Source organism: Tetrao urogallus (genome assembly GCF_951394365.1).
Source record: "Tetrao urogallus genome assembly, chromosome: 3".
NCBI lineage: Eukaryota > Metazoa > Chordata > Aves > Galliformes > Phasianidae > Tetrao > Tetrao urogallus.
Genome location: NC_136815.1, coordinates 70,612,235 through 70,635,075, shown reverse-complemented (window position 1 = coordinate 70,635,075; position 22,841 = coordinate 70,612,235). Strand labels below are relative to the sequence as shown.

The 22,841-nt window shown below is 35.6% G+C and overlaps 1 protein-coding gene across 1 annotated transcript in view; it reads left to right on the top strand.

Moving 5' to 3' along the window:
* The window catches only part of DNAH5 (dynein axonemal heavy chain 5), a gene marked incomplete at both ends in the record, with an annotated part of 104,894 nt that overhangs the window by 67,734 nt on the left and 14,319 nt on the right, over positions 1-22,841 (top strand). The window contains 16 exons of the mRNA XM_079533475.1: positions 613-743; positions 2,164-2,317; positions 2,889-3,156; positions 4,579-4,810; positions 6,433-6,547; positions 6,785-6,961; positions 7,777-7,980; positions 9,399-9,578; positions 10,406-10,543; positions 11,140-11,275; positions 12,202-12,518; positions 13,866-14,021; positions 14,491-14,673; positions 19,703-19,946; positions 21,671-21,785; positions 22,072-22,262. Coding sequence (XP_079389601.1) covers positions 613-743; positions 2,164-2,317; positions 2,889-3,156; positions 4,579-4,810; positions 6,433-6,547; positions 6,785-6,961; positions 7,777-7,980; positions 9,399-9,578; positions 10,406-10,543; positions 11,140-11,275; positions 12,202-12,518; positions 13,866-14,021; positions 14,491-14,673; positions 19,703-19,946; positions 21,671-21,785; positions 22,072-22,262 — 2,941 coding nt within the window. The remainder of the gene's footprint in view (positions 1-612; positions 744-2,163; positions 2,318-2,888; positions 3,157-4,578; positions 4,811-6,432; positions 6,548-6,784; positions 6,962-7,776; positions 7,981-9,398; positions 9,579-10,405; positions 10,544-11,139; positions 11,276-12,201; positions 12,519-13,865; positions 14,022-14,490; positions 14,674-19,702; positions 19,947-21,670; positions 21,786-22,071; positions 22,263-22,841) is intronic.

Below are 22,841 nucleotides of genomic sequence, written 5' to 3'. Positions count from 1 at the left end.
GGAAGAAAGAAAGAAAGAGAGGGGGATCTATTTGTGGAATTTTCCATGGTTAACAAATATTTATGCTGATAAGAAGCTTGATTGTAAAGGCCATATTTTTACTTACTGCAAAGTGTGCATTTCTTCCTGAGTTTACTAGTCGTGGTACAGCTTATCTGTCTGGCTACAACAAAGAAGGCTAGAGTCTTACAGACCACTTACTTGAAGTGGTCCAGGGGTATTGTATGAGGGAAACTATAATTTAGTTTCCAATTTTAATGATCTTTCATACTATTGTAGCCTGTCACTGCTGAGGTTTGTTTGTGCTTTTTGGAAGTATGAAGTGCAGTTCTGTTGATAACTGAAAGTTTGCAGTGATGGAATAAAGTGGTTGCTGTTGGAAGGTTTACAGAAAATATTTCAAAGTGAAAATGCTCATAGGTATATTGATAGTAGTATAGAATCCTTTAATGCAAACTTAAAATTTTGGTTTGTTCTGCATTTCTAGTATAATTCTATTATTGCAGTAGCACTAGATTTTTGGGTGTGTAACCGTTACACATTTCAGTAATAAATGACTGTATACAGATTAATGATATGATGATTAATGAATTTAATAAATGACTTATACAGATTTCTCGAGTGATTCGTACTCCTCGTGGAAATGCTCTTTTGGTTGGAGTTGGTGGCTCTGGAAAGCAGAGCTTGACAAGACTAGCATCATTCATAGCCGGCTACGATACATTCCAGATCATGTTAACTCGGTAAGTGTAAACTAAAATTTAAGCAACTAAGTACTTACTCACTGAAGTTCTCCTATAAATAAAATGTGCTCCCAGTCTCTGCAGTGGAAGAAAGAATAAGCACAACATAGGGCAAGTGCTATTGCCTAGAGCATGTTGTCCAACGTTTTGGCTTGCCTGGGCTACACTGAGCAAACAGGAATTGCCTTGGGCCACGTGTAAAATATATAATAAATTTAATGTATGTAAGTAACAGAGTTTATTTTTTAATGTTTTTTTTTTTTATTAGAATGTTAAAAAAAAAAAAGCCAGCAACAAAAAGCATAAAACTATGCTTGTGTGATGTTTCTGGCAATGATTCACCCTTTGGACTTTACATAATTCACAGTTTTGGTGACGATTGGCATGACATTATCTATTTTTGAAGTTTTTGCATGTAGATCTTCTTGATGTCTGATTCAGTGATATTTCATGAAATGCGAGGTATTGGTAATAATTGTATCGTAAGTCTTTTTTTTTTTTATCAACCATCACTGGGGCACCATTGGTAGCTATACCAGATATGATGACAAAGGTTAAAGAAAATTGCTTTAAATTATTTTTTTACTGCTTTTTACAAATCAGGAGATTTAGTTATGTCTTTCAGTGGCGCCAAAGAAGCCATTTCTACAGTGTCGTATTTGTTATCAGTGCCTCTAATAAAAATGTCAAGTTGAGCCGTATTGCTTAATAAACTCACCATCAGGAAATGGTGACTGATTTGATTTTTTTTTTTGCAATCAGATTTGCCATCACCTAACTAGCTTTTATAACAGTCCTTTTGAGTTTTAACTTATTGTATAAAATATTTTGTTGAGATTACGCACTTTTATCAGCTCTGCTATTTTGTCTTTATGAACCATTCCTTGATATGCATCAGATTTGGTGGCATATTTCTGCATATAATGTCTTTTAAAATTGTAGTATTTGAAAACTGACTCGATTTCCTTCCACTGCCATATTATTTGTCAGCACTGTACTGTGACTTCCTTGTGTCCTGTGTCCAGGTTGGGCTACTTGGCAGGGCAGAACCACCACCATGATGATGCGGCAGAAGGGGGTGAGGGCCACATTGTAAACTGAGCTGGGTATGTGGCCTGTGGGCTGCGGGTTAGACATGCCTGGCCTGAAGTGTAAAGTCATGAAAATCTTTCATACTGGCTAAATTCGATTGATTTTCTGTGAATTTTTATTTTCTATGGTGGCCAGTAATATTGACAGTGTAAAGTTATCTTTACACTCTGTTTTTATACAGTACCTTGCACTGTACTGTATCTGTAGGTGGTATCTATCCACCAGTGTTCCAAGAAATTATTTCGTATTTAAGTTTTCTAGTTATTTTTGTTTTACCCAGAAACCTGTTTTAAAGGGAGTGAAGATTAACATGACTCTTCTTCTGCAGATCTTACAACACTTCAAACTTGATGGAAGATCTGAAACTTCTTTACAGAACTTCAGGATTGCAGGGAAAGGGCATATGTTTTCTCTTTACAGACAATGAGGTCAAAGATGAGTCTTTCTTGGAATACTTGAATAATGTTCTATCATCAGGAGAGGTAGGATACATTCTTACGATCTTTCTCATTGCTTTTTAAATTTTATAATTCTGAAGCAAAATAACAGAATCTATTTTAATGAATGCACATCATCATACCATACAAAGAAATTGTCTTGTCAGACCCTCCTAAGTGTTGATAAACTGCAGAACATGATAACAATTTAAAAAAAAATATTACGACTTAGGGAACATCACTGATGCTTATCAAAACTATATGAGATTAAAAATCTCATTAATTTGCAGTTAGTTTTTATATGGAAAATGTGTTTAGAATGGGTAGGATGGCTTTTTTTGTTTGTATTTTATTTTATTTTTATTTTTATTTTTGCTTTATTTTTCACATGGAAGAACAGATTTTACTTTACAGCAAGTTTGATTTCAGTGTTTTTAACAGAGTCACTTCAGAAAAAAGTTCTTGTGTAAAAAAAAGTGGGTTGGGTCCTAAGAACTTCTGTATCTGAAATGAGTGTTCTTTCCTGAAAGGCTATGTATTAAATCAATCATATGTTTATATATTCTCCTTTGGGTCATCTTCTACAACGTGAAAAAAACGTTCTCTTTTCTCAAAGGTGTCAAACTTATTTGCTCGTGATGAAATAGATGAAATCCTGAGTGACCTCATAACAACCTTCAAGAAGGAACATCCACGTAGACCTCCAACCAGTGAAATTTTGTATGACTACTTCATGACTCGAGTCTGTCAGAACCTTCATGTAGTTCTTTGCTTTTCACCAGTAGGTGAAAAGTTCCGAAACAGGGCCTTAAAGTTCCCTGCCCTCATTTCTGGATGCACTATAGATTGGTTCAGCCGATGGCCTAAGGATGCTCTAGTAGCTGGTAGGTGTAGGTTTTTTCTTTGCAGTTATTTAATTCTGACATTTATGGTCATTAAGTTGTTCTAAATGCTTTGAATGCAAACAAAGCTTGTTTTGCCAGCACACTGGCAGAATAAATTAGATATTGGTGTTTTCTTCTTGCTGTATTATGCTGCTGAAATGCTTTTGACAGAAGAAAGGATATGAAGAAGAAAAATTCTCCTTAAAAATGACTGAAAGCATTATTAAAGAAAGCAAAATATCACCAAAGACACTTGGTGACAATGCCTGTGATGAGACACAGAGAGAGGCTGTGGTTACCCAATTTGTGGTAGCTAGCAATTGGGCAGGTTCATAGAGAAGTAGATGCACATTTTGGAAATTAAAGGGTACCAGATCCTTGGCCATACATTTTTTGCAGATATGTATGGAATAATTTAAGAATCTGCTGGTGCAGATTGAGGAAGGCTAGAGTTTCAGAAGCTATGTGAGCTTGGCATTATATCTCACTCATGCAATGTAAAAGCATTTCCCATGTCATAGCTATCAATAAATTGACTGGTAATTCTTCCTTATGTTCAAAATTAAATTTATAGAAGACAATGATAAGATGAATCTTATATCCTCAATAAGTTTAGTATGAAGATTTTATTTCCAGAGGTATTCTCTTCTCTGGAGCTATTACTTGGTGTAATCAATACTATCATATAAATGACAAAATATTGGATGGAGAAGTGTTAAAAATGTAATGCTGTTTAAAGTTTAGACACATATTGAGCTAAATATGCATAAGTGGTGAACAGATCAATTACTTAGAGCAAATGAAGATTTAAGTTTGCAACAGAGTTGACCAGATCAATCTATGTCCGTGACAGGGGCGACAGGCCTCTGCCCTCCCCCCCCACCCCAGTCCCACAAAAATGGGAAAGGAGGAAGGGAGGAAAAGAACAGCGGCAACAATCTATGGAGGAAAAACTTATTTTACTATAATATCGGAATACAAGATAACACAATATATACAATTTAATTGAAATTGGGATTAATAAATCAGACAAGATGAGAGAGAGAGTTCCCGGGACTGATTCAAACCTGAAAAGCTTGGAACGGCTAGGAAAGCACCCTCCAGCACCCACTGCCAGGCAGCAAGAGAGCGCCCCCCCCACCCGGAAGGGCCAGATCCCGTGACTTCTGTAATGTACAGGGATAGGTACTTGGAATTGGGGCAGTGACACTTTAATGCCCCATACACTACATGATGTTTTGATGTGGAATACTGAAACCCAAAAACAAAAAAAAAACAAAAACAAAAACATAGAACCATGACAACCAAGTGAAACACTTCTGCTTGTCATGATAGGTAGCGTGCATATTGATTGCTTAGTTTATAAACTAAACGTACTTCCTGAAGATTTACTTAAATTTATGCTTTTCTTCTTTTTCTAAGTATCTGAACATTTCCTGTCCTCATATGATATGGACTGCACCGCTGAGACAAAGAGAGAAATTGTGCAGTGTATGGGCTCATTCCAGGATGGAGTGGCAGAGAAGTGTTCTGATTACTTTCAAAGATATAGACGTTCTACACATGTGACTCCCAAATCCTATCTGTCTTTTATTCAAGGTTATAAAACTACATATGAAGAAAAACGTGCAGAACTGCAGATATTTGCCAGCAGGTATATACTGCTCAGTTTACTGCTGTCTTTTTGTTGTTTTCTCTCTCAGATAGATATATTCTGGTGTACGTATTTCAATGCCTGCCTGGTCTCATTGCATAGCAAATGTTTTCTTTGAAGTTTCCTAAAATAGTATAAAGATGTTACTTGAACAAATATTAGAGATGCTCTTGACATGTAGCTTGAAGACTCAAGGGAAGTGATGCACTGAAGAAAATGGTGGTGACAAGATATGAATATAAATTATTAATGTGTATTTTTAATGAATAAAAGAAGATATTTGCATGTTATTTGATAACAAATTCACAATAAAATTCAGTTTACCTGAGAACAACTTCTGTTTTCCTGCTGAACAGTTGTATTTTTCTGATATGAACAGGTAAAAAAGAACCCTGGCATTTTTGGTTTAGTCATCACATAGTGTAACTATGTGATTATTGAACCTTTGCTTATGGATTTTTAGGTGTTTTTGATATATTAATTATGCTTTTCAAACACTTTATTAAGCTACAATCTATTTGCAGATTTAATGATATGTGAGAAATACTCAAATAGAATGTGAAATTGTATCAGTTGGCATCACCCTTAAGAAAGCCTATCTTCTTGATTGTGAAAGACCAGCACAAAATTCTAAAAGCCTTAAAGAAATACTCAGACTAATTTATTTCACTTTGAAACACTCTTTGTTTTAGAAGTCAAATTGAGTTCATAATCTTCATGGTATCAATGAAGACTTATAAAATGGGAGATATCTAATCCACCCTTACACATTCTGAAGTTAAAGTGCACCAGATTATTCCATACTCATAAATTTGTTTCACTTCACCTTAATTGCATAAACTGAAGGGCTTTAGCATATGTTATTCTTTATCTGTTATGTATTTTTAACCTGTTCCTGTCCTGCTTAGACTTTGAAGTTGCTACATTTGTAATTCTTTCTGACTCTGCAGTTCCAAATGTGTGTTTTCCTAGATTACAGATAAACTTCTTTGAAGAGCCTGTATACGAGTACTTAGATTTTGATAGAAAAACAAACAAACAAACACTTTTTGAAGGCATGTTAATGAGAGAATGAGAGAAGTGTTAACTTAGTGCTATTTTCCTGTTAATCTCTCTTGTTTGGTCTTGATTTTGATGTTTTGATTTTATTAACTTTTTTAATATCCTCTTCAAACAAGAAATAGTGATTTGAGAAATCTCAGGATTTCTCAAAAATTCTTAGGATTCTGGTGATCCCAAAATGCTTTCTGCTGTGAATCAGTCCTATGAACGTATCAGGTTGGAGCTCAGCAGGGTCATTGACATAAATGGAGCCAAAATTTAGGATTTGAATGTAATAATGAATGCATTCACTTTGAGTTAAAGTGTGGAATATTTCATGTCATATGTTCTTTTTTTTTTTGAGAGAGAGAATTGTTTATTGTTTACTTTCTTGATTCTGAAAATAACAGAAATGTATGTGGTAGTTTCTGAAGAAATTTTTTTTTTTTTTTTTTTGTGGGACAGATTTTGGTATTAAATCCATCTGATTCATTCTACCAATGAAATGTTTTGGAAAGGAAAATGTAAATTCTAAAAGGAATTATGTACTACTATTTTTATTTTTTCTTTTTTAACTCCAGAGTTAATACTGGGCTGGAAAAGTTGAAAGAGGCCTCTGTGTCAGTGGCTGCTCTAAGCAAAGAGCTGGAGATAAAGGAAAAAGAACTTCAGATTGCTAATGAAAAAGCTGACATGGTATGTACAAACATTAAAGTATATTGCACTTAATTTTGTGTGTGTGTGTAAGAGGAGGTTAGGCTGTGGGAAAAGAAGCGATAATAGAAGCTTAAAAAGGTGACAGCAAAACCATCTTTTTTAAAAAACATTCTGGTTCTGAAAATTGAATTCAACAGATCAAATATTACAATGAAAATATAAATTCTTTCAGTGAGATATTTTCTTTAATATGTTGTTTGTGAATTTTCTCTTTAGGTATTGAAGGAAGTTACTGTAAAAGCACAGGCTGCTGAGAAGGTGAAGGCTGAAGTTCAGAAAGTGAAAGACAAAGCCCAAGCTATTGTGGACAGCATCTCAGTTGACAAAGCCATTGCTGAAGAAAAGTTAGAAGCTGCTAAGCCTGCTTTGGAAGAGGCAGAAGCAGCCTTACAGGTTGGTACTAACTTCGGACTGAGCATAACATTTTTTCCACCTAAGAAAATGTGCTCCTTTGAAACATGTAAGGTTTCAGATGTTCTGTGTAACTCCTTGATTGGCAGAAGATGTATACAAATAGATACATCTATCTGGAGTTTGTTTAGGTTTAGTTTTGTTTATCTTTTTCCACCCAAATGCCAAATCCCAAATGGGCAATCAGTTGTTCAGCAAATGGACAATTTTAATTTTCAATTGAAACTCCGGTTGATATATTTTGTGCTGTTGGTTGATAATGTGCCAATAACCAAATGTACAAGTTATGGTGTTAGATTTGCACCCTTGACTGACTTTGCCATATATAATAAGACAAAGGTTTCATACACTATTATGATTTATTTAATTTTCTCAAAGGCTCACTTCAACATCAGGAATTTATCCAGAGCAATAAAGTAGAAGTTGCAGAGATGCACTTACCAATTATCAACAGAATGCATTTTCCTTTCTAGACTGAGTTTCCTGTGTGAATAGGTTTGAGTTAAAATAGAAAAAGAATATAAAATTTCAGAATATTTCTGTCTTCCTAGGTTGGAGTCATTTTAAGAATTTAGGTGCTGCTATGAGGTGGCTGAGCTGCTGTTTCCTAGCAGGTGCTATGAGGTAGTAGTCAAATTATAGTTGAAGGATCTGTACAGTTTCATGCTTCTGAGAGATAAAATTATTTTAAATCAGGAAGAGAAAGTTTCTTCTTCTGAAGTGGATTAATGCTGTTGGTGACCTTTTTCCAGGTTTAATAAATAATAACAGTATTTTCTTTTGTTTTAATTTTGTAGACTATAAAGCCTGCAGATATTGCCACAGTCCGAACACTTGGTCGACCTCCTCACCTTATTATGCGTATCATGGACTGTGTGTTACTGCTTTTCCAACGAAAATTGAACAGTGTAAAAATTGATCAGGAAAAGAGCTGTACCACCCCGTCATGGCAAGAATCTTTGAAACTGATGACAGCAGGGAACTTTTTACAGAACCTACAGGTATTTGTATAACCTGTTTTATGTCATTTTAACCTTAAGACAATAGGGAAATGTATTTTCTTTAGTGTTCCTAGGAGAACAATTTGGAAGAGAAATCAGGTACGCAAGAAATCTGAAATGTCAAGGGCTTAAATGTATGATATAATGAAATAAAACTCAAATCCATGTGGGAAAATCAGGTCATAAGTCAGTTATAGCTTCTCCTAAGTAAGGAAATGAAATTAACTTCAGTGACAAATGATTCAAAGCTTTAAGCATTTGAACAGCTAATACTTGCCTTTGTTTAGAGCTAATCAAGATTTTTTTTTTTCCTACCTGTTGAGCATTGTAACATGTTTAGTGGCATACACAAAATCAGTGATTATTAGGATAGATAAAATCAGAATTTTTTGAAATTTGAGATTTTCAGCTTTGTATCATGTCTGTAGAAATGAAATGAGTATTTGGTGAATAAATCTACACTGGTCCATGTTTTAAACTACTAATATTAGTATTAATCTACTCTGAGAATTTCTTATGTTGTACTGTACCACTGAACATAATCTGATTTCTGTATTTGGAGAAATGATGTTCTCATCTTGAAGTGTATATTTTGGTTAAAACATCTCTATAAAACAGCAGTACATTTCTACATTTATGATCACACTGTTTCTGGTCCAGTGGAAAATAACAGATGAATGGCCTGACCATACAAACTTGTTTGGTTCATAGTACCGTGGATACTATTTATACGATGTTCATTGTTGCATCTACTCATGTCAGGATCTTTGTTTACTGAAAGTCTTCAAGGTTTTATTGTTTATGCACAGAGAACAGCTATTTTTCAGTTTCAAGGATATACTTTTATTATACTTTGTAAATAAATCTTTGAAAATAGATAATTGAGTAGAATATCTGTTGGTCAAAATTTCTAGTATAAAGTTGGAAGCTATTGGGATGAACATAGGAAAGGCATTGTTTAAAAAAAAATAAACTGTCAAAACAATTAAAATTGAAACACATTGTACTACTAATGAGATAAGGTAATTTAAGGGGAAGCTGGCTACTCTTTGAAAGGACTATCTCATAGAATGTTTGCCTGTTAATCCTCTCTTTTAGAAGATTTTTATTTATTCAGTATTAAAGGAAATGGAATTTCAAAGAGAATCTCAGTGATATTTCATACTTGACTGCTAGTTTGTGTAATTTAACATTAACAGATATGATAAAGACGATCAGAAATGAACTCTTTCAATTTTATGAGAAAACAGAATGGAGTAGAATGTCTTTGGAAATCTCCCAGATATGCACAAGATAGACAACTTTATATTAGCTGTTTTTAATTAACATTTCTGATTCTGGTAGTGTTTTGTTTGCACTAAAATACATATTTGTGTAGTTTGCTTGTATTACTTGTATATTGCATGCGTTTTTTTTAGCAATTTCCGAAGGACACCATTAATGAGGAAGTAGTAGAGCTTTTGAGCCCTTATTTTGAAATGATGGACTACAACATTGAGACAGCTAAGAGAGTATGTGGGAATGTTGCTGGGCTTTGCTCGTGGACCAAAGCTATGGCTGTATTTTTTTCCATCAACAAAGAGGTATTACCCTTAAAGGTAAAAAGCGACATACACACTTTTGCTCATTCTCCTCCCTACCCAAGTGCAACTGAGGATTTAATCTGCTGGAAACATCAGTTGTCTTATTCAAATTGGTGCATGCCTCTATAGGAATTTATTATGTTGAAAATAGTAACTCTACAGTGAAATATGCATCAAATGTACTACTTTTCGTAGGCTGTAAAGATCGTTAAATAGATTATGCAGTTTTATGCCTCTGGGCTCCTGAACTGAAGGGCTGAAGTCGCCATCTAGTTTAATTCACAGTTGCAATTGCTTTATCTTAAGAAAAAAACTCAGGATCTAGTTCTTTTAATGTTCAGCATTTTAATTCATAAAGAGACTGTACAGAGACTTTACTCATCAGTGTTATTTAGGGGAAAACAGGCCTAAATAGTCATTGGAAGGTAAGAATGAAAGTCAGAAAGAACGTGGTCAGGCATAATTTTGAATGTATGTCAAAATGGGGGTGTAATGGAGGTGACCTAGAGTGAAGGAAGAATTGTTGCTAGTGCTAGTATCTTTCATTAGACTAAGCATAAGCTTTTGGTGACACTGGTCTTTCTAAAGGCCAGTTCAGACCAAACTTTGTTGGGAAATGGCTGGTTTGCCCTGAAATTTTTTTATTTGTTTTTCTAATTTACATTAGAGCAATTAACTGCAGCTCCCTGCAAGGAGTTAGTTTATTATAGAAATGATAAAACGTTTTAATGAATCATGAAATCTCTATTGATTTTGAAATACAGTGCAGTGAAACTCTCTTTGGCAAATGCTTTGAGATGTTTTATGTGGGAATGTATTTATTTTATTTATTTGCTTCACAGGCTAATTTAGCAATCCAGGAGAACCGCCTAACCACTGCTATGTTGGATCTGCAGAATGCTCAAGAAGAACTGAGTGCAAAGCAAGAAGAATTAGATATTGTACAGGCAGAGTATGAAAAAGCCATGAGAGAAAAACAGGTGAACGTATTGTTGCAGAAAAGAGACTGTTACAGATGGCTGCCACCCATGCTTTGAGCAAAACATAATGTATTCCCTCATAACTCTTCATTATTCCTTGGAAAAAGCATTGATAGACAGTGGAAAAGAGTGGTTGGGTACTTCCTCTCTGGATCCCTCTCTCCCCTCCTCCTCCTCTTCCTGTCTCCCACCCCTTCAAGAAGTATTTTATTTGTGCTATTTTAGTGTCCAGTACTGTAACATTATGTTTCATTAATATATGATATAAACTTATAATGTATTTGAAATGCAGGGCAGATTTTCCCATAACTAGTAGGTAATAGGCTTTATCACCCATGCTTTAATATATGTGCCAACATGAAAGTTATGAGAGGATATACTAAAAGGTTGAACCATATTTATGGCAGGTATTTCTAGTGGGTTTTGATGTTCTTTTTCCCTGTCACTTTCCCTCCAAATCTATAAAGTGATATGATATGTAATTAAAAATAAATTGTTGCGCTGTTGTTATACTGGATTCATTAGATTTAGAGATTTTTCTGGCCTATCAGATACATAGCTGTAAAACGTATTTCTTGGTTTATGGTTTTTTATAGGCTTTGCTTGAAGATGCTGATCGTTGCCGGCATAAAATGCAAACAGCTTCAAGTCTAATAAGTGGTCTAGCAGGTGAAAAAGATAGATGGACAAAACAGAGTAAAGAATTTGCCTTGCAAACCAAGAGGCTAGTGGGTAAGCATTTGTTCATGTCCTTGATCTTGGAAGTAAATTAGTTGATTTACTTGTAATGTGTAGTGAAACTAAAAACATTTGGAATTTCAAATGTTTCCTTTGTTCCTAGTTCAAATTTCTCATTTCAAAAATTGATGCAATTGTTATTAATTTTCTTGTTTAAACACAGCTAGGAGAAGTCTGCAATCAGGCTGAAGTTTGTTTAAATCCTACAATACAATAGTCTATTTATGCTATGCAGAAAATGTTACTTGCATAAGATGCAGTACATACTTGTGACACTGGTATTTTAACTTGACTGATGTTTGTAGTTAGTAGTCCATAGAGTGATGTGTTAGGAAGCACCAGTAAAATTTGTATAAGAGGATATACGTGGAGAAAATGAACACTAATGTTAAGTCATACTGACTTCTAACTATAAAGTCAGTAATTTTAAATGCAGTTATTAATGTTAATGAAACTTCTATTTCGTGGAAGTAATTTTTAATTTTATAAATAAACACTTGGAAATGCAGTGGCAATGGAGCTGTTGGAGCCAGTTTAACTGTCTGTTTCTGGGTATGTGGCTGTCCCTGCAACTCCCTGCTATCAAAACCTTGCCACATAAAACCAATATAATATGTTGTATTAACATATTCTTGATTCCTAGAGTTGCACTGAAAAGGTGCATGTAAATAAAAGTGTAAATATGTTATCTAGTGGAATGTATCATTGCTTTATTATATAACGATCCTGGGGAAATAAGCTCATGTGTCATCTGCATGAGCCAAAGTACATTCCTCCAGTTACCATCAAAAACATTAAAAACTTGAGAAGGAAGAATCTCCATCAAGAATAGAATTTGAAAATTTATATTTATTTCTTCTTTATTTATTTCCTTTTCTTTTTTCCCTTTCTTTTTGCTTCACTTTCTTTTCTTTTTTCAGGTGATGTTCTGTTGGCTACAGCATTTCTATCCTACTCTGGTCCTTTTAATGAAGAGTTCCGCAATCTGCTATTAAATGACTGGCAAAAGGAAATGAAAACCCGGAGAATTCCCTTTGGTAACAACCTGAACCTCATAGAAATGTTGACTGATGCTCCTACTATTAGTGAATGGAGCCTGCAAGGATTACCAAATGATGACTTATCCATACAGAACGGAATCATTGTCACTAAAGCATCTCGTTATCCTTTATTAATTGATCCACAGGCACAGGGTAAAATTTGGCTTAAGAACAAGGAAGGCAAAAATGAACTTCAGGTAATAGGAATGCTTGTGATTTCATAGCCTCTAGAAACTCTCAGCTGACAAAATGTGGCAAATCTGTGATTCAAATAATAATTAAAAAGCAGTTTTTATGTGAGAAAGGACATCTTGAGAAATATCATAGAATCATAAAATGGCCTGGGTTGATAAGGACCACAATGATCATCTAGTTTCAACCACCTTGCTAGAGGTGCCAACCACCAGACCAGGCTGCCCAGAGCCACACCCAGCCTGGCCTTGAAAGCCTTCAGGGATGGGGCATCCACAACCTCCTTGGGCAACCTGTTCCAGTGCATCATCACCCTCTGTGTGAGGAACTTCCTCCTAATACCTAACCTAAACCTCCCCTGTCTGAGATTAGAACTATTCCCCCTTATCCTTTCACTATCCACCCTAGTAAACAACTGTTTCCCCTCCTGTTTATATGCTCCCTCAAGCTTTCCTCAGAGGAGAGGTGCTCCAGCCCTCTGATCATGTTAGTGGCCCTCCTCTGGATCCATTCCAAAAGATCCACATCCTTCTTGTGCGGGGGGGCCCAGGCCTGGTGTATAATCAAGATGCTATAATTGCAATATAGTTGTTTAATCAACAGATATCAAGATGTTGTAATCACAATATAATCGAGAGAATCAAGCAAGGTAGACAATGATCACAAAGAGAATAAGCGGAAGAGCTTACCCTTCGGCTGAGCTCACCAGAAGACACCAAGAGAGGGGATCTCCAGAAGAGATCCTTCCCCTCTGGTAGCCAGCTCTTAAATAGGTCTAGGAGGGGTGGAGCCTGGCTCCACCCCTTCCGGCAGCACAGGTGAATTGCCTTCACCTGTGCTCCTCTGGCTGACTCATGGCTCGCCTCAGGTGATTAATCAGAGGTTCAGGCCGTGACTCAGCAGTTCCCATACACCTGGACGCAGTACTCCAGATGGGGCCTCACAGAAGCTGAGTAGAGAAGGACAATCAGCCCCCTCTCCCTGCTGGCCACTCCTTTTTTAAAGCAGCCCAGGATATAGTTGGCAACCAACTAAGGCTGTGGCTAACAGGAGATGCTGTGAATTTCTGGTCTCATTGCACTCGTAGGATATCGAAACTTTACATACTGAGTGTTGTTTTACTGAAAAAGTTGAAAATTAGTAGTTTGCATTCAGTGGCATTTGAAAATATAATACATTTAAACTTATCTTCTCTTGGAGTCACAGTCTTTGCCTTGATTAAGCTATAGGACTGTTGTTGTCTAATTGTGTAATTTATCTGAATAAAATTAAATAATCTTTAAATGTAAAACAGGCTAAGTGTTTGGTTTCTGGACAAAACTTATCATATAGCTCCACGATTCTATTTTTAGATCACTTCTTTGAATCACAAGTATTTTAGAAATCATTTAGAAGACAGCCTTTCTCTTGGAAGACCTCTTTTGATAGAAGATGTTGGTGAAGAGCTTGACCCAGCATTAGATAATATTTTAGAAAGAAATTTCATTAAATCCGGTTCCACCAATAAGGTAAAAACAAAACAAATGATCAAACAACTGGAAGCAGTGTCCTCTCTGTCCTCCACAAAATAACAGCTGTTAGAGATATGCATCTAAAATGTTAAAAGTCATTAACGCTTGATTAACAGTGATGCAAAGAAGAGTTTAAGTTAACATATAATTAAGACATTTAACCTATACTGCTTCTTATCCCTTTGTTTATGGTAACTTTTAAGTGGAGAAAGTACCAACATTCCCATTTGCTTGCTTTTGTGCTCTCAATTTGGGATGTCTCAATCAGAATTGACAGAATATGTTAACCTATCAGTTAAAGTGTTTAATGGATATTTTCAACAAATTCATTGCATCAGACCTGTAATTTTAAGCTGTATGTTTGTGCTTTTGAATAGAAAAATACATTTGTTTCTACATGTGATGACTGAAAGAATGCGTACTGGCCCTTGATGTCTCAAGACTTCTTTTTCGTACTTTTCTTAAGGTGAAAGTTGGTGACAAAGAAGTAGATGTGATGAATGGCTTCAGACTTTACATTACTACAAAACTGCCAAATCCAGGTTACTCTCCTGAAATTAGTGCTCGAACTTCCATCATTGACTTTACTGTGACCATGAAAGGTCTTGAAAATCAACTCTTGGGTAGAGTCATTCTGACTGAGAAACAGGTAAAAGAAATAATTACTTTCCCCTTACTTTATGTGTTTACCTCTGGAAGAATTCACTTTGATTTTAGTTTGTTCCTCTTCCCAGTTTGTAGAGTAACTTTCTATCTCTCTCTGTTGTGATGTTAATATAGCCTATTTAGAATGGTTTAAAAGTTGGGTTGGAAAAAAATGACTTTTTTGTTGTTGTTGTTGTTGTTGCAATGATTGTTGCAAATGTTGCAATGTTGCAAATTTTTCCTGCCTTGTTGACATATAACATGATGAGCATGATCTGTGAAAAGGAAAAGGAAAATGATCCAGAACAGAAACTCTTATCTATCCATCTAAATACTGTGGAGCTCCTGACAACATAAACTGTTGCAAGGGACATAGTTTACTTCCTTATTTTGAGAAGAAATGAGCTCAGTAGTTAATTTGAAAATGCAGCTATAATAATCAAACAATTCCAAGTTCAGAATGGCAATACCAATAAACGTACCACCAGTGGCTCTGAATGCTGGTTGGTATCTTTAAAATTACTGGACACTTAATCTCTCAGACTATAAAGTCAACTGGTGTTAGATCAAAAGAGATATTATGCATTTATAACACTATGAATCTATGACCACATTTACTAAAATTTTGGCAGTGGTTCCAGTTTACTTTCTCTGGAGAGGAATGCATTCCTGCACTTCGGAAGCTATTGGGGTCTTATGGTTGTTTATTTTATTTTATTTTATTTTATTTTTTGATAGAAGACTTTCCTACTTAATGGCTTGAGTTTCCTTGTTAATGTGAAGTAGTTACATTTCCTCCCTGATCAGTCCATATTGCTCATAAGAGAAACAATATTTATTCTGTGAAAGCTAGCATTTTGTCAGACAGCTTCATTGCTCTATTAGATTCACTTCAACCAGCGACAGATTGTCAACTCACTATGTAATGGCATTATCACCATCTGAAACATCCCATGATGTGTATGTACACAAATACTTATGGCCAAACTTTACTTCTGAGTCCTGCAACACAACATACTCCTCAGAATGACAGTTGTTTTATTAGCAGATTCCTTCAGTTATCACAGTTTCTTTTTGATCACTCAGGCAAATGCACATCAGAAGGCATATGTTTTTTCATCTTTTTCTGCCAATAAAAATAATCACTCAAAATGGATCAGTGAGCCCATTCTAGTGGTCTGTTCTACAAGCTGAGAGCTCTGAAATGAAAATATCTTTGTTTTTATAGAGTGGTTAAGAGTTATTGCCTACTGTACTGTCAGAATTGTTGTTGAGTTGTTGGCATTTTGTTTTCCCCACAGTATTTTCATTGTGTTTAATTTCACAGTTTGAATGCTGAATAATTCCATTTTATACTCTACTTGTTCTTCTCCAACACACTAAAGCAAGCATAGCAGAAGGCCAGCACAGCTGAACATAAGAACTCTTGACTGAGCTCAGACATAAAAAAGAAGTACTGTGAAGATGAAATCAGTGGCATTGCCTGTACATGTAGGAATGAAGTTAGGAAAGCTAAAATTCAGCAGGACCTTAAACTAATGAGTGAGGTGAAGAACAAGAAAAGTCTCTGTAAGTACATTGGCAGCAGAACACAGACTTAAAAATTTGGTGCCATTCTTCCATGGGGCAGGAACCCAGTGGCAGGGGCTGTAGAGAAAGCTGAGGAACTCAGTGCCTTTTTTGCCTCAGTTTCCACAGGTAAGATTTGCCAGCAGGCCTCTTAGGTCTCCAAATCTATTAGCAGTCTCCTAAGAATCGAGCAGTATTCACTGTCGAAGATAGCTTTAAGGATCTCTTAAGCTCATTAGACATACCCAAGTCTGTGGGATCAGATGAGGTGTTACTTAGGGTGCTGTAAGATCTGGCTAATGCCATTGGATTCTGGTCTCTATCATTTTTGAAAGGCTGCAACATCAGGGGCAATTCTTAGTGACTCCAGCTGTCTGCAAGAAGAGCAAGGTATATCCTAATAACCACATGCAGATCAGCCTCACTTCAGTACTTGGGTAAGTTATGGAACAAATACCCCTAGAAGCTTCTTCTAATTACATGAGGGACATCAAGTAGAAAGGCAGCCGCCAGTTATCGAGGGCAGATTATGCCTAACCCAGACCTATTGCATTCTTCAGTGAGAATGACTCTGTGTAGGAGGGGAAAGCAATGGATGTTTTGTTCACCGTGACTTTAGCACAGCCAGCAAAATGGAGGAGAGTTTCTGTTCTTCGGCATGCATATGTAGATCTTTTTCTTCCCATTGCACTGTCTCTAATACTGATCTGCCCTGAGAACAAATGACCTGTAGATGTGAGGAAAAGAGGGTTTCTGCCAAGTGTGATTTTTAATTTATTTGCTTTCTGGCATGCCCATTGGTAGAATCTGTGTGTCATACATTTAAAAGAATATTGATTACCAGGAAGAATACTGATGCTGATTTCTTCTTTTCCTTCAGAGTGTTAAACCAATCTGTAAGATATGAGCTAAGCTTGTCAATGGGTAGCTGCTATTTCTGTGAAGTTACTTAAGTTAACTTTAGTTAATCTTCATTTCTTAGAACATTTGGCTTTGAGAGACTTGATACATGTCTGAATGATATGTAACTTATACTGTTTTAGTTATATGATTGTTTTCTTTACTACATTGGTCGCTATGTAACTTGCAGAAGAAATTTCTTATTTAGCATACTAGAAATAGTTATGACAGGTTAGTAATAGAGTTATAGTATGCAAGAAATATTTGAAGCTGTGTACATTTTTACACTGATATTTCTAGATTTGTGGTGGGGAAAGGCACACAGCTGATGAAAATTTTTGTACTTGTGAATAGTTTTGTGACAGCCATGAAAGCTATTTAGCAGCTTTTGTTACATAATTTTAAGAACTAGCATTCCTTGGTGAAGCTTGTAAAGTGACATCAACATCTGAAAGCACTTAGACAACACTGGATTTGAAATAGCTTCTTTGGTGCAAGTTCCTTCAGTTTAGCAACATGGCTTGCTTGTTTGCATTCCAGATACTACAACTAGAAATATCTGAAGATTTGCAGAAAACTTTCTCATGTGTATTCTTTCTGATCTGCACAAAGTATTTTGAAAACTTAATGAATGGATTTTCACTTCAAAATCCAGTATTGCTTCACTTGCTTTATTTTGATCATTTTGTATCAAATATGTTTCTTGGGCTCTTCTTGCAAGGAAAACAGCTTTCTTTTGTTTAAATATGTTGCACTCTAAAATATATTTAACCTTTTCAGTTGCACTCAGTACAACATGAAATTTAATTTGTCTGGTTTTTCAGCATAATTATTTAATTGAGTGCTAACCTTCTTTTAGTGCTATACTTTAAAAAACTGTTTCTGCTTCATGAAGCCGAAATAATTCTTCTCTTGCTTGTAATTGCTACCTGCTTTTTTTTTTTTTCATTTCCATTAGACATCAGATGATTGAAACTGAGTTAATAGCAGGTTTTTTTTGTCTTTTATTTTATCTGCTTTTGTCAGAATCATTGAATTTATTTCTACATCTGTTACACTGTTTGATATTTATATTACTCTGTGACAACAGTCCCAGTAAATCTTTTCTACCTGGTGGTGATATGTTTCATTGGACCTTTTGCACAGTGACAAGAAAAAGAACTAAATATGATAATGAGATTAATATTTATTTATTTTTAGAATATATATTTTTTAATTTCCTTTTTAAGATTAAAGAATTTACTTTCAAAAAGAAAAATCCTTCAAATATTTAGGAATGTTAAGCAGAATGTAGGAGTGAGAAGACTGTAAGTTCAGGAAGCAGAAAAAAGTATGTAGCAGTTGTGTTTAAATGAAGGCTATTGGAATGGTAGAGTCAAAAATTGTTTGTAAGCCTTGCTAAGGTCTCAGGTTCATGATGCCTCTGGGACTTTATAAGATAGGATATCATATCCTGGTTTTATACTTGCTTGGAAGAAGCAGCAGCCTAAATGCAGTGCTTGGATGGACTTGGCAAAGGTGGAGTGAACACAGTCTCTAACTTTGAAAATATCCACCAGACCTTTGTAAACAGTGCAAGAGACTTCTTCTTTAGACATAGCTAATATCTCTATCATCTTTCTCAGTAATTATTGATAACTGGGCAGAGATTCATATTTATTTCTGAAAGGCCCTTACCCTTCCTTTCACATTTTTCATCCTTCTTACCTCATTGTATTGAAACATATATATTGTTTCAATGGAGTATTTTTCTTTCTGAGGAATTTATATTTAAAAAGTTTTTTTTTTTTTTAATTTTATTTTAAGAGAGACAGAAGAATAATCTAAAAGTCATTGCATCTCTGAACATTTTTTTTGAATGTTTTAAGCAGGTTTTCTTTTTGCCTTTATGTAAAGCTGTTGGTCAACATATATATTTAACTTCTAAATATGACTACTGGAAAACAAAGTATACACATGACTTTACTTGTATTTACTAAAAGCAACAAGCTAAATAAATGTAGCAAAAAATTCAATTTGAGCTTTATATTCTTTCTTTTCTTAAATAGTAAAGCATTTTATTGAGAGACTAATGTTATTCCTGTCTGATGGAGAAGTATTTCAGATGTGCTGGAAAGCTTTGATGCTTGATTAGTTGATAAGAAAGATTCTTGTTGAACAGACTATATTTACAATATAGTAATTGAAAAACAGGGCATAAATGAAGACAGCATTAGATTGAGTGAATTCAAAGGATGGTTTTTGAAAGATGTTTGCACCTATCTTCATTAGAAATAGAATAAGAAAAGCAGTTAATTTCTTGGACTCATAGATCTGTTAGAACATCAGCATTCTCCATCCTGCTTGTTGGAATGATCTGTTAATGCGTATCTACATAGAAAGTTTGGAAAGATGGCAATAGACCTACTGTCAGAAATACAACTGGAATTCTTTCTATATGTTAGTGCGGTTATTCTAGACATCCACTATTTCAGTTGGAGTAGCACTTTTAGAACTAAGTACCTTGTCATATTTTGCTTTTGATTTCTTTTCTGTTTTCCAATTATTACCATGTATTTCAACAGGAATTAGAGAAAGAAAGAACAGATCTTATGGAAGACGTGACTTTAAACAGAAGGAGGATGAAAGAGCTGGAAGATAACCTTCTATTCCGACTTACAAGCACTAAGGGTTCTCTGGCAGATGATGACAGTTTAATAATTGTACTGAATAATACTAAAAAGACAGCTGAGGAGGTAACACAGAAACTGCAAAATTCTGCTGAAACAGAGGTACAGATAAATTCAGCTCGTGAAGAATACAGACCTGGTGAGTGCAAGGTTGCCAACTATAGTTGCAACTATATCCTGGGCTGCATTAAAAAGCGGTCACCAGCAGGGAGAGGGGGGTGATTGTCCTTCTCTACTCAGCTTCTGTAAGGCCCCATCTGGAGTACTGCGTCCAGGCCTGGGGCCCCCAGCACAAGAAAGATGTGGATCTTTTGAAATGGGTCCAGGGGAGGGCCGCTAAGATGATCAGAGGGCTGGAGCACCTCTCCTCTGAGGAAAGCTTGAGGGAACTGGGCTTCTTTAGCTTGGAGAAGAGAATGCTCTGGGGAGACCTGCTGTGGTCTTCCAATACTTGAAGGGAGCATATAAACAGGAGGGGGAACAGCTGTTTATGAGGGTGGATAGTGAAAGGACAAGGGGGAATGGTTCTAATCTCAGACAGGGGAGACTTAGATTAAGTATTAGGAAGAAGTTCCTCACACAGAGGGTGGTGATGCCTTGGAACAGGTTGCCCAGGGAGGTTGTGGATGCATTCCACAAGGAATCCAAGGATCCCAGCATGCACTGAAGACCAGGCTGGATGTGGCTCTGGGCAGCCTGGTCTGGTGGTTGGCAACCCTGCCCATGGCAGGAGGCTTGAAACTAGATGATCTTTGGCATCCTGTTCAACCCAGGCTATTCTATGATTCTGTGATTCTATGAAGGTAGTGATAGAAGGGAAATGGCTGGAGCATATGATTAAAAGAGCAATACCTAGAGTAAGAGAAATGACCGGGTGAAATCAGGATGACCATAATGGATGGGAAGCACTTGTGTTTTCCTGTAAGCAAAATGTATCTAGGAAATGGTGTACTGAGTTATGGTGGACAAAATAATCAATGTTATACTTCATGTCAAATTTTTATAAATTTGAATCATCTATTCTCTCCCCAAACTTCCTGCTGCTCCTTATAGGAAGGTACCTGTCTTTCTAATCTACTGCAGAAGAAGCTTGGATGGCTTGATTGTTCTCTCTCAACTGTGAAAATGTTGACACTTTTTATGGACTGTCAGTAAAAGTAGTCTTTAGGGTATTTGAGTAACTGTACGGTTGAGTTCAAAACAGCACTGTTTTAGGGAGCAGTATAAAGGTAAATGCTTTGTGTCTGTTTTGTTGATATATTTTTTTAGACCCTTAAGGAATTATTGTCAACACATTTCATCAGTCTTTTGGCTTTTAACTGGCAGGTGAAAACATGAAACAAGGTGCTATCTGGAATGTTATACTTGGATTTTAGGAAATGTATAAAATGGTACAGTTAATGTAGCAGAAATCATTGTGGTTTTTATAAAATCTTTGTATTTAAAACCAAATGGCTTCTGAAAGTAATTTAAATCAGTGCTGGGTAAGTTAAATCAATTTAATCCATTTGGCTTTTTTATGGTTCTTATAAAATTCTGTAAGAGAAACTGGTTTGAATGCTCAAGCAGTTCTTGAAACTATCATACTTTTTATAATCAAACGTTTAACGGAATATCCCAACAACTAGTTTTTCTCTAAGTATGCTCGCATTTGTAAACTGAACTTTATATAGTATGCATTAATTACAGTAAAGATTTTGTTTTGTGCGTGCATAAATGAAGATTAACTTAATATAGTGTTTTTCTGGCCAGTAAAGAGCGGAGCAACTCAAAGACCTCCAGATTACATGTATTCTTAAACTCAGTGTTTTTGTTGGAGAGTTTAAAGTTTTCTACATTGAAAACATGTTTTCTATTCTTCAGTTGCAACTCGAGGTAGCATCTTGTACTTTCTAATTACTGAGATGAGCATGGTCAATGTGATGTATCAGACTTCACTTCGACAGTTTTTGGGCCTTTTTGACAGCTCCCTAGCCAGGTAATTTTGCTAACAAGTATTGTTCATACTTATCCATTCATGGAGGTGTAGTAGATTAGCTATTAAAATATTAGGAAACATTATACTGTGTTGATTTTCAGTTATGTGGAATGACTTCATAGGAACTGAAATCTTTTTTTTGTTGTTCCTTCAATCTGAAAGTTGTTGCTAATTTGCTGTCTGATATTTCAGAATTCTGAGCTATGCCTTTTTCTCTTCTACACAGCATTCTCTTTAGTAAGGTCTATCCAACTTGACATTCAACCACAGATCTTTTTTCCAACAGGTCTGCCAAAAGCCCTATAACTAGCAAGAGGATTACTAATATTATCGAACATATGACATATGAAGTGTTCAAATATGCAGCCCGAGGACTCTATGAGGAGCACAAATTTCTTTTCACATTATTACTTACTTTGAAGATTGATATACAAAGAAACAGAGTGAAGCATGAAGAATTTCTGACGCTTATTAAAGGTTGAAACTACAGAACAGTTTTTAGTGGAGTGTATATATTATTGCAGAAAATTTATGAGCTGTGATTGTGTCTCCTAGCCTAGTGCTTCCTTTTTGAACATGAGAAGTCAGTCAAGCAAAGGAATACGTGCTTATCATTCTGTACTAGTGACAGACAGTTTCATATGGTAGTTCTAATTTATAGGGGCACATAAAATTTTGATGTTTAGCTATGAGAATCATGGAAATTTAAAAGGAAAATTGATAACTATCATTTCAGTTGATACTTATGTCTGCTGTTCAAATACCACCATGTATGTGATTTTACTTTGAAAAATAATTATACTAACCTTTTATTTATTTGGTAACTGTGGACTGACAAGCAAGCAAAAAGGAAACAAAAGCAAAACTAACAGTTTAAAAGAATATCTGACTTCTCGCTGAACATGACACATTCATGGCGTTAGTCTTCATGGCATGCAAACAGGGTACCTGCAGTGAAAATTGTGGAGTGGCTTCATACTTTTTTTCCATGGGTTTCTAATATGCTCCTAATTTTCTAGGCAACATTTATTTATGGATTAGAACTGTTACTTTTTT